Genomic DNA, 12,500 nt, shown 5'->3' with positions numbered 1-12,500 from the left:
AGAACCCCTTGCAGCAGTAACTCTTCCGGGACACTACAATATACACTCCCAACCCCGCCCACCTCAACCTCCTCATGCTCTCTCGGGGAGAGCATGTCCCAAATTCCAAGCTGCTGTTTTGAGGCATGTTAAAAAAAAATAATGCACTTTGTGACTTCAATAATAAATATGGCAGTGCCATGTTGGCAGTTTTTTCCATAACTTGAGTTGATTTATTTTGGAAAAACTTGTTATATTGTTTAATGCATCCAGCGGGGCGTCACTACTAAATTAGGCATAATAGTGTGTTAATTCCATCCATCCATCCATCCATTTCCTACCGCTTATTCCCTTTCGGGGTCGCGGGGGGCGCTGGCGCCAATAGTGTGTTAATTCCACGACTGTATATATCGGTATCGCTTGATTTAGGTATCGGTAATTAAGAGTTGGACAATATCAGAATATCGTGAAAAAAGCCATTATCGGACATCTCTAATCATTACCATGAAGTAAATGTCACAGTTCAGTTCCATAAACAAAATAAGAAGTTGAATTATATTTTACACTGTTACTCATTATTTCAAATAACTAAAGGATCAATATTTGCATTTGAGAATCGATATCACGGCACAAAGATCTGGTATTGACGGTGTCGATGTTCCAGTATCGGTCCACATATCACAACCACCACTGCTCGAGCATTGCTTCTTTTTCCACGCATGGGAAAAGTTTCCTTTTTGCTTTTTACAGGTCGTTGTTGTTTTTTTATTATGTTATTTTTTTTCCCTTTACAGTACTGTACAGTATATGTAACTATTTAGTCATTTAGGCAAGCTGAACGCATTCTGCACTGTATAGGACACATGAAGAAGATTGTATGACAATGGTCTACAGTCCCTTGGAGCAGTTTTTCTCAACCTTTTTTTAGTGATGTACCCCCTGTGAACATTTTTTTAATTCAAGTACCCCCTAATCAGAGCAAAGCATTTTTGGTTGAAAAATAGAGATAAGGAAGTAAAATACAGCACTATGTCATCAGTTTCTGATTTATTAAATTGTATAACAGTGCAAAATATTGCTAATTTGTAGTGGTCTTTCTTGAACTATTTGGAAAAAAATATATAAAAATAACTAAAAACTTGTTGAAAAATAAACAAGTGATTCAATTATAAAGATTTCCACACATAGAAGTAATCATCAACTTAAAGTGTCCTCTTTGGGGATTGTAATAGAGATCCATTGCGATGAGGTGGCGACTTGTCCAGGGTGTACCCCGCCTTCCGCCCGATTGTAGCTGAGATAGGCGCCAGCGCCCCCCGCGAACCCAAAAGGGAATAAGCGGTAGAAAATGGATGGATGGAATAGAGATCCATCTGGATTCATGAACCTAATTGTAAACATTTCTTCACAAAAAAAACTTCAATATTTATGGAACATGTCCACAAAAAATCTAGCTGTCAACACTGAATATTGCATTGTTGCATTTCTTTTCAACAGTTTAGGAACTTACATTAATATTTTGTTGATGTATTATTCCATAAATATATTTATAAAGGATTTTTACATTATTAAAAAAAAATCTCACGTACCCCTTGGCATACCTTCAAGTACCCCCAGGGGTACGCGTACCCCCATTTGAGAACCACTGCCTTAGAGCAGCGTTTTTCAACCTTTGTTCAACCATTGTGGACGCCGTCTTTACTGCACAGTAAGTCTTTGCTGTCGTCCAGCATTCTGTTTTTGTTGATTTTTTATCTAGTTCAGTTTTAGTTGCGTTCTGCATAGCCTTCCCTTAGCTTCAATGCTTTTTCTTAGGGGCACTAACCTTTGATGTTTTTGTTTAAGCCAATGTTTTTCAACCTTTTTCGAGCCAATGCACATTATTTTGCGTTGAAAAAAGGCATAGGCACACCATCAGCAGAAATCATTACAAAAACAAAACTCAGTCGACAGTAAAAAGTCGTCGTCGCAATCGTTGAATATGACTTTAAAGCATAAAAAAGCATGCATGACTACAGCTCTTGTCTCAAACAAATGAAATCTGTGTGTCCAAATATTAGTAGTGTAACATGCACTTCCTTTAATGTCATATTCCACTTCCTGTCTATCACCTTCTCACTTCCATTCCTGTCACATCTTTTCATCTTTATTAAGCCAGCCTGAGGAACTGTTTTTTTTGTTGTTGTTTTTTCCCCAGCAGCCACACACTTGCTGCATCACCCAGCTTTCTAGCCAAACACACACGTGCACAATAGTAACTGTACTTACACACACACACACACACACACACACAAGGCCCACAGCGGTCAGATAAATCAGATGATGGCCCTGACAGAAGTGCTGCCTTAGCGCTCCAGCCCTCCCCGGAGGCTTTTGGCAGACACAAACACACATATTTACCCACTCAAGGTGGGCCGGTCCACAGATTGAACTCAGGAGCCGCCTCCCACACACACACACACACACACATACATAAACGTGACCTTCCCTTACACCACAGTTCACTGTGCGTCTTTTAATGCCAAACGCTTTAAGGTTGGCTGCACTTCATGAACTAGAGATGTGAGGTTCGCGACCGAGTCGAGCCTTCTGAACGGCTCTTTTAAGTGAACGATGAGAACCGATTTGCAGCTGCGAGCCATTGAATAAAAAAGAAAATGCCCAGGCATTAGTATTATTTTAATTTTTTTGTGTAGTTGTGATCCACAAAGATTTTTTTGTGTTTTGTTTTTAGAAATAGTGCGTCTGGCAAAGGATGTGGGATATGACAGCACATTGTGGAATTTTTACAAGGAAAACATGAGTCAAATTAAATTGTTAATGTTTCAGAATAACTCCCACCAGTCGTGTAAATATAGGTTCAAAATATTATGATCCAAATCTCATAACTTCTACCTGTGACTGTTTCCTTGATAAAACCAAGTTACTTAAAAATAAATTAATATATACATATGAATATTTATGTATATGTACATATATAAATGTGTGTATATGTACATATACATACATATATACTGTATATGTATATATATGTACATATTTATGTGTGTATATGTACATATATATGTATATTTACAAATATACGTATATGCACATATATATATATGTGTGTATATACATACATCATATATGTATATATATATATATTCATATGAATGTATTTATACATATATATGTAAATATACATATCTATAGATTTATGTATATGTGCATATATACATGTATATGTACATATATTTGTGTGTATATGTACATACATATGTGTATATGTACATATATGTTTGTGTGTATGTACATATATGTATATGTACATATATATGTATATGTGTGTATATGTACATATATATATGTATATGTACATGTATATGTACATATATGTATGTACAAGTACATATGTATGTATGTTTATATATGTATGTGTGCATGTATGCATGTATATAGATGAATATATCATATATATATATATATAAAATGTATGTGTATACATTTATGTATGTATGTGTATATAGCTATATATTTATGTATGTTTATATGTATATATTTATATATATGTATGTATATATATATATATATATATATGTGTATGTATATATATATATATGTGTATATGTATATATATATATGTGTATATGTATATATATATATATATATATATGTACATATACACATGTGTGTGTGTGTGACCCTTATTTTTCTAGAAAAGTAAAGTCTCATCTTAATGACTTATTCCATCCTGGTGAGCACCATCAGTTTACTCCTGTCTTCTTTTCAACGGCACAGCAATTCCCTCCTTCTTCCCACGCTGAGCTGTTGTCTTTCTCGGACTCATATTGAGCTGGCAAAAAAGACAAAACTTGTCACAAGTTGAAGCGCTGAGTAGTGACTAGTCGTGTCTTGGCCCGCGCCTGTGCCCTGCTTTTTGTCTGCAGGCGTGACACAAAATGATTGAATGCAACGTTTGTACACACAGACAAGGGTCGCACACGAGGCATTTTTGGCTCGATCTAAAAGTTTGCAAATTGGGCGGTTTGTAAATGGAGGTTCCACTGCATGTGAGTTTATGAGCAGGTGTGTGACTTTAGGAGACAGGAAAAGAGTGTGACATGACAGTCAGTCACATTAGTGTCTGCAAGCTGTCTCCCTTCTGCAGATCAAAACTCGCACTTGTCACTGAAAGCTCTTTTAGGGCGTTATAAAAGAGAAAAAAAAAAACATTAGAACTGAACAGAGGACTCTTTGGATCTCAGGTGTCAGCATGAGTGAAATTATTTTCCCAGTTGAGATTTTCATAGAAAGAAACGCTCCGCACTACACATGTTTTTTGGCCAAAAAAAAAAGCAGAGGATATTTTTATTTATGTATTTAAGCACCAAAAAGCCACTTTCTGCCACTGAGCATAATATCAGTATTTAACACAAAATGCAATTGCTTTGAGTTGGTTGACTATATAGCTTACTCTGATAGAGTTCTTAACTTAAAACACTTGTATCTCAAATGAACATCTCCCATTGAAATGAATTAAAGTTTGTTGACAAGACTCTGCAGCATCGCGTGGACTTTGGGGGCGGTACCTCTGGATTGGCAGACCGGGGTGGTGGTTCCTCTCTTTAAGAAGGGGAACCGGAGGGTGTGTTCCAACTATCGTGGGATCACACACTCCTCAGCCTTCCCGGTAAGGTTTATTCAGGTGTACTGGAGAGGAGGCTACGCCGAATAGTCGAACGTCGGATTCAGGAGGAACAGTGTGGTTTTCGTCCAGGTCGTGGAACTGTGGACCAGCTCTATACTCTCGGCAGGGTTCTTGAGGGTGCATGGGAGTTTGCCCAACCAGTCTACATGTGCTTTGTGGACTTGGAGAAGGCATTCGACCGTGTCCCTCGGGAAGTCCTGTGGGGAGTGCTCAGAGAGTATGGGGTACCGGACTGTCTTACTGTGGCGGTCCGCTCCCTGTATGATCAGTGCCAGAGCTTGGTCCGCATTGCCGGCAGTAAGTCGGACACGTTTCCAGTGAGGGTTGGACTCCGCCAAGGCTGTCCTTTGTCACCGATTCTGTTCATAACTTTTATGGACAGAATTTCTAGGCGCAGTCAAGGCGTTGAGGGGTTCCGGTTTGGTGGCTGCAGGATTAGGTCTCTGCTGTTTGCAGATGATGTGGTCCTGATGGCTTCAACTGGCCAGGATCTTCAGCTCTCGCTGGATCAGTTCGCAGCCGAGTGTGAAGCGACCGGAATGATAATCAGCACCTCCAAGTCCGAGTCCATGGTTCTCGCCCGGAAAATGGTGGAATGCCATATCCGGGTTGAGGAGGAGACCCTGACCCAAGTGGAGGAGTTCAAGTACCTAGGAGTCTTGTTCACGAGTGGGGGAAGAGTGGATCGTGAGATCGACAGGCGGATCGGTGCGGCGTCTTCAGTAATGCGGACGTTGTACCGATCCGTTGTGGTGAAGAAGGAGCTGAGCCGGAAGGCAAAGCTCTCAATTTACCGGTTGATCTACGTTCCCATCCTCACCTATGGTCATGAGCTTTGGGTCATGACCGAAAGGATAAGATCACGGGTACAAGCGGCCGAAATGAGTTTCCTCCGCCGTGTGGCGGGGCTCTCCCTTAGAGATAGGGTGAGAAGCTCTGCCATCCAGGAGGTACTCAAAGTAAAGCCGCTGCTCCTCCACATCGAGAGGACCCAGATGAGGTGGCTCGGGCATCTGGTCAGGGTGCCACCCGTACCCCTCCCTAGAGAGGTGTTTAGGACACGTCCAACCAGTAGGAGGCCACGGGGAAGACCCAGGACACGTTGGGAAGACTATGTCTCCCGGCTGGCCTGGGAACGCCTCGGGATCCCCCAGGAAGAGCTAGACGAAGTGGCTGGGGAGAGGGAAGTCTGGGCTTCCCTACTTAGGCTGCTGCCCCCGCGACCCGACCTCGGATAAGCGGAAGAAGATGGATGGAAAGTTGTTCATTTAATTCATTGATTGTTGTTTGGGCCCCCAAAGCAACAGGATTTTAACATATAACATACTTTTTGGAAAAAAAAAAATAACAAAAAATAAAATTTTATATACCGTATTTTCCAGGCTATAAAGCAGGCCTGGGCAATTATTTTGACTCGGGGGCCACATTTAGAGAAAAAAATGTCTGTGGGCCAGTATATCTATTTTTCGGAAAACAAATACAAAACCTCACAATAATGTCTGATTGAATGCTAAAAAAATATCAAAAAGTTATAAACGACAGTTCGGAAGTTGATCTCGGATTTTGGTGTGGAAGGTAAAAAAATTAATTTATAAAAATAAAAAAATAAAAAGACTAAAACGTTAATAAGTGACGTCACTTCGGGGCCCAAATAATTTAAGTGTTTTTTTTAAACTGTCATTGCTCAAAAAAAAATAATAAATCAAATTACTTCACATTAAATATTCCACTTTGACATATTTGTTGGGGAAATATTGCATATTTTGTGTTTAACAAAAAGGACACAAAACATAATGAAAAAAACCACACAAAAAAGATCTGAAGTTGATCTACAGATTTAAGCGTTCAAAGTAAAAAAATAATTGTGTGACTTATTTTTAACACTTGTATGTGTGGACCCCCAATAATTTTTTGACTGGCCTTGCTCAAAAAATAATAATAAATCAAAATCAATAGTTTTGTGAATTATTGACCTCTTTAGGGCAATTATTTTACATAGAGTATTACACTTTGTTTTTGGGGGGAAAAACATTTTCTATGGAAAAAAGGGCATAAAGCAAACAAAAACTAAATCATAAAGTTATAATCGGGAATTGATCTCGGGATTTAGGTGTGGAAAGTAAAAAAAAATAAAAACATAAAAAAACACTTTTATGAGTGGGGTCGTTTTGGTGCCCAAATAATGTAATTATCATGTCATTGTTAAAAAAAATATATACAATGAATGAAAATCAATATTTTTGTGAATTATTGACTGATTTAAGGCAATTATTTCACAACCAATATTCCACTTTGTTTTTTCGGGGAAAATTTGCTTATGTTGTGTTTGCCATACAAAAACAACATTTTCTATGGAAAAAAAGGGCATAAAGCAAACAAAAGAAAATCATAAAAGTATAATCGACAGATAGATCGTAAGTTGATCTCCGGATTTAAGTGTGGAAAGTTTAAAAATAAATACAAATAATAACATTTTTAAAAATAAATGTCCTTTTTGTGGCCAAATATTTTTTTTTTGTTAAACTACCACTACTCAAAAAATAATAATGAATCAAAATCCATGTTGTTTTGAATTGTTAACCTATTTAAAGCTCCAATTACTCCACATCAAATATTCCACTTTCACATATTTATCAGAGAAAATATTGCCTATTTTGTGTTTACAAAAAGGACACAAAACATAATGAAAAAAACACAAAAAAGTTTACAACAACAGATCTGAAGTTGATGTACAGATTTAAGCGTTCAAAGTAAAAAAAAAAAAATGTGTGACTTATTTTTAACACTTTTATGTGTGGACCCCTAATAATTTTGGTGGATTTTTTTTTAATCTGGCCTTGCTCAAAAAATAATAATGAATCAAAATCAATAGTTTTGTGAATTATTTACTTCTTTAGGGCAATTATTTTACATCAAATATACCACTTTGTTTTTTGGGGGGAAAACATTTTCTAGGGAAAAAAGGGCATAAAGCAAACAAAAACAAAATTATAAGTTATAATCGATAGATCGGAAATTGATCTCGGGATTTAGGTGTGGAAAGTAAAAAAACACTTTTATGAGTGGGGTCCTTTTGGTGCCCAAATAATGTAATTATCATGTCATTGTTAAAAAAAAAAAAAAAAAAAAATTATGAAAATCAATAGTTTTGTGAATTATCGACCGATTTAAGGCAATTATTTCACAACCAATATTCCACTTAGTTTTTTCGGGGAAAATATTGCATATGTTGTGTTTGCCATACAAAAACAACATTTTCTATGGAAAAAAATGGCATAAAGCAAACAATAAGAAATTATAATAATTATAAGTTATATATAAGTTATAATCGACAGATAGATCAGAAGTTGATCGAGGGATTTCAGTGTGGAAAGTAAAAAAAATTATTAAAATCAAAAAAGACTAACACTTTTATGAGTGGAGTCCTTTTGGTGCGCAAATCATTTAAGTTTGCTCAAAAAATAATTATAAAATCAATGTTGTTTTGAATTATTGACTTATAAAGCTCCAATTACTTCACAACAAATTTTCCACTTTGTTTTATCGGGGAAAATACTGCATATGTTGTGTTTGCCATATTAAAAACAACTTTTTATATGGAAGAAAGGGCAAAAAGCAAACAAAAAAATATCAAATCATCGACATTTTGTAAGTTGATCTCTGGATTTAGGTGCGGAAAGTGAAAAAATGTATAATAATAAAAAAAAGACTAACACTTTAATGAGTGACGTCCTTTTGGGGCCCAAGTAATTTAAGTGCTTTTTTTAAAAAAACTGTCATTGCTCAAAATATAATAATGAATCAAAGTCCATGTTGTTTTGAATTATTGACCTATTTAAAGCTCCAATTACTCCACATCAAATATTCCACTTTTTCTCGGGGAAAATATTGCATATTTTGTGTTTAACAAAAAAGACACAAAACATAATGAAAAAAAAACACCAAAAAACTTTACAACGACAGACTTACGCATGGGCAAAGAAATTATGAAATACTTTTTTTTAATCATTTTTTTATGACTGAGACCCCGGCGGATCCCCTGGACAAAACTTGAAGGAAGCCCTAAAGGGTAAAAAAAAAATATATACATATTGTATTGATTTTAAAATGATCAAAATAGCCTCCGCATGCTTTCATTTTTCACTGTGGCCCCTCATTAGAAAAAGTCTGGACACTCCTGCTTTGGACAACAAATATACTTTTCTTTGACATGATCTACTCACCATTGCAAATATCCAGTACAAAGACGTACAGTATGCCACCTCGCCATAAAAGTCCTGTAATCACAAATACAAACAAGGTATTTATTATGTCAGTCATGCACCATGACACACACACACACACAGATAATGATGATGCCACATAACTACAAATGATGCGCGCTCATACATAAGCACCAACACACTCCCTCCCAGCGTCTCCGCCTCGCTCGCCAATGGAGAGTTGTTAATTAATTCTCTTCCTTTGTACGCTGGGCAAGATCAAAAGCAGAAACAAAACAAAAAAATTTGCTACTTTTTCTCCCTCTAAATGTGCTTAATGAGCAACTGTAATTTGGGTCCCCTTTTTAATGCCTCCAAGTAAAGAAAGTGAGTTAACTCAGCCCAAATACATTATTCATCAGGTTGGAGGAGTTGTTTATGCCTGAGCAGAGAGAGAAATAGATAGATAGATAGATAGATAGATAGATAGATAGATAGATAGATAGATAGATATAGAGTGGGTCTGGGTTAGTTTTTACCTTACCCCTCACTTAAAACGTGAGTGCAGAATTAAGAAAAAAAATAAAATACAATTTAAAAAAGTATTACCGACCTGATAAATGCGAAATAGAAAGAGATGATACATTATTATCTGCTCACAGATGCTACCTGGTGGTTGTTTGAGCACACTGCAGCGAGTCCTGGATAATTCAACTCCCTGATGCTTCGGCCGCATGCAGGATTCTCACAGGAATGCGGCAAAAATATGTCACTGTACATAGACACAGTATAAACAGTACCAGGGGGTGTCCAAACTTTTTGGCCTGGGGGCTGAATTGCGCTTAAAAAATTTGGCGGGGTGCCGAAAACAGACTACAATTAAAGCAACTATATATATATATATATATATATATGTGTGTGTGTGTATATATATAAATATACATATATATATATACACACACACACAGATACATATACATACATATATATAAATATGTATATATACACATACATAATATGTATATATATATATATATATATATATATATATATATATATATACACACACACATATACATACATATACATTTGTATACACATATATGATATATATATACACATATATATATATACGTATAGACATATATATTTATACACAGACATATATACATATATATAAATATGTATATATACACATATATACATATCTACACACACTACACACATATACATAAATATGTATGTATACAGATATACACACACACATATACATACATATATAAATAAGTATGTATATATACACATATATACACACACACAATACACACATATAATTATATATAAATATGTATGGATACATATATATATATGCACAAATATACATATATATATATGCACAAATATACATAAATATGTATGTATACATATATACACACATATATATATATATAAAAACACACATATACATACATATATTTAAATATGTATATATACAATATATACTTACATACATATACGTTTATATATACATATATTGAGATATATATATATATATATATATATATATATATATAAATGACCTATACATATAATACAAAGAATCCATACGAGTGGGAATGCTATGGACGACTTTTAAGACAGAAGGTCACTTGTACTTCCGGTTGAACACTTTATATGCACTGTGGCACCTGCAATGGGTGAAGTTGCGTGGGTGAAGTCGCCCAAAAGATGGCGCTATAGCACAAACAATACCACACTTCTTCAGTGTCTTTGCTTGTTTTTTTTAAAAAAAACTTTATGGGTTATGGCCGTCAGCGAAGAAAAATCCATTAATTAGCCGCACCATTTTTTAAACCGCAGGGTTTATAGTTTAGGAAAAAAGTAGCGGTTTGTAGTCCGTAATTTACGGTAATCGTGTTGTAATTCATGTGTCTGTGGCCAATTCGCAGCTTAACTTCATGGCCCAGACTGATGGCGCTAACCAGCTGCATTACAAATTCATGCTGAGGTCGCTTTCACAGGTGAAATTTGATTCAAAATGGATCAATGAAAAATGTATTAAGAGAAAATCCTATTTGAGGTTATTTTATCACGTTTGTTTTATTATTGTTTTATTTTTTTTCTGCGCGTACATAACAAGTAAGAAAAAATGTCTTTCCTGCAGATTTCTCAGGGAACTACCTGCATTTGGACGCGGGGTCTCACACCCTGCGCAAGCGCGCCAGGCTCCTGAGCCCCGAAGTGGCCCCTGAGCAAGGGCCGCTGTGCTTGGTCTTCTACTACCAGCTGCAAGGAGAAGCGCTGGGCAGCCTGAGGGTCCTGCTGAGGGACAGCGACCTGGAAGAGACCTTGCTGTGGACCTTGAAGGGAGACCAGGGCTCTCACTGGCGGGAGGGTCGCACCATTCTGCCCCAAAGCCCCAAGGAATATCAAGTAGGTTGAAACATTTCAGGAAAAATACTTGAAGATTTCTGTCCAAGTTAGTGGTTCTTAAACTTGTTTCACCAACCATCACATCAGAAAACACTTGGCTCTCAAGTACCACCATAATGGCCCAAAAAAAGTACATATAGTTCCGCAGTAGGCCTTAGTAATCATTAAAAACAAGGCAGATGTTTTGACAGGTAGATTTAATATTGTTGGCCACTATAACATTACACACAGTTTGAACAGTAACACTGTGTTACCCCACGGTAGCTGTAGCTACAAATGTAGCTTACCACCATCAGTGTGTGAATGTGGAATGAAGGAAGGATGGCTTCTCAGTTCTCTGTTAAACGCTTTGAGTGTTGATATAGATAGATAGATAGATAGATATATACATACATATATACACATACACACATATATGTATATACACATATATATACATACATACATACACAAATATATATATACATATATATTTACACACATATATATATATACGCACACATATATACATATATATATACATAAATATATAGATATGTAAATATATATACACATATATAGATATGTATATATATACTCACATATATACATATACACACACACATATATATATATATATATATATATATTTTTTTTTTTTTTTTTTTTATGTGTGTGTGTGTGTTAATTTAAATACCTTCATTGTTTCCAAACGGTGTCTGTAACACGGCAGTAAAACGGCTGATCAAACAAAACAGAAGCTGTCGTCATGGTACCACTAGCTGCGGAAACTAGCTCTCCAATCAGCTAAACAGACCCAATAACTCCTTATTGACATTTTGGGAAATTTGCTGAGGAATTTAAACTGAAATCGTACAAAAAAGAATGCCATTGTAAGTTAGTAATACTAACACCGACACTAGTAAACGTGTTGGCATATTAGCTCATGCTAAAAACGTTAGCTTGATTACATGTCAGCTTGTACAAATATGCTTTAAAACACTCCTGTAGACAGGAGTGGTAAGTATATATAGTTGTAGTCATATTGTAAAACTTACAAAGGTTTCTTGGAGTGATGAATGAAGAATCCATACGAGTAGATTCACTATGGACGGCCGGAAGACGAACACGAACACCTTTAAATGGGAGGACAACTGCAGTGAGCAAGATCATCCATAAGAAGGCAGCGGAGCACAAATAATAAAACCCTTTCTATG

At 36.1% G+C, this 12,500-nt stretch overlaps 1 protein-coding gene and 1 long non-coding RNA gene across 4 annotated transcripts in view; one reads left to right on the top strand and one right to left on the bottom strand.

The window, feature by feature from the left end:
• LOC133564198 (neuropilin-2-like) overlaps nucleotides 1-12,500 on the top strand; it is a 461,460-nt gene that overhangs the window by 420,103 nt on the left and 28,857 nt on the right. For all 3 annotated transcript variants that reach the window (XM_061918348.1, XM_061918347.1, XM_061918349.1), the window contains exon 14: nucleotides 11,036-11,304. In XM_061918348.1, the coding sequence (XP_061774332.1) occupies nucleotides 11,036-11,304 (269 nt within the window). The remainder of the gene's footprint in view (nucleotides 1-11,035; nucleotides 11,305-12,500) is intronic.
• LOC133564211 (uncharacterized) overlaps nucleotides 3,694-12,500 on the bottom strand; it is a 12,527-nt gene continuing 3,720 nt past the window's right edge. The window contains exons 2-5 of the long non-coding RNA XR_009809252.1: nucleotides 12,342-12,500; nucleotides 11,053-11,277; nucleotides 8,893-8,946; nucleotides 3,694-3,814 (exon numbers count right to left, since the gene is read on the bottom strand). The exon at nucleotides 12,342-12,500 is cut by the window's right edge and continues 229 nt beyond it. This is a non-coding gene — a long non-coding RNA (uncharacterized LOC133564211). The remainder of the gene's footprint in view (nucleotides 3,815-8,892; nucleotides 8,947-11,052; nucleotides 11,278-12,341) is intronic.

Source organism: Nerophis ophidion, linkage group LG13 (genome assembly GCF_033978795.1).
Source record: "Nerophis ophidion isolate RoL-2023_Sa linkage group LG13, RoL_Noph_v1.0, whole genome shotgun sequence".
Taxonomy (NCBI): domain Eukaryota; kingdom Metazoa; phylum Chordata; class Actinopteri; order Syngnathiformes; family Syngnathidae; genus Nerophis; species Nerophis ophidion.
Note: the sequence above shows the minus strand (reverse complement) of the source record. Positions and strands in the feature narration are given on the sequence as shown.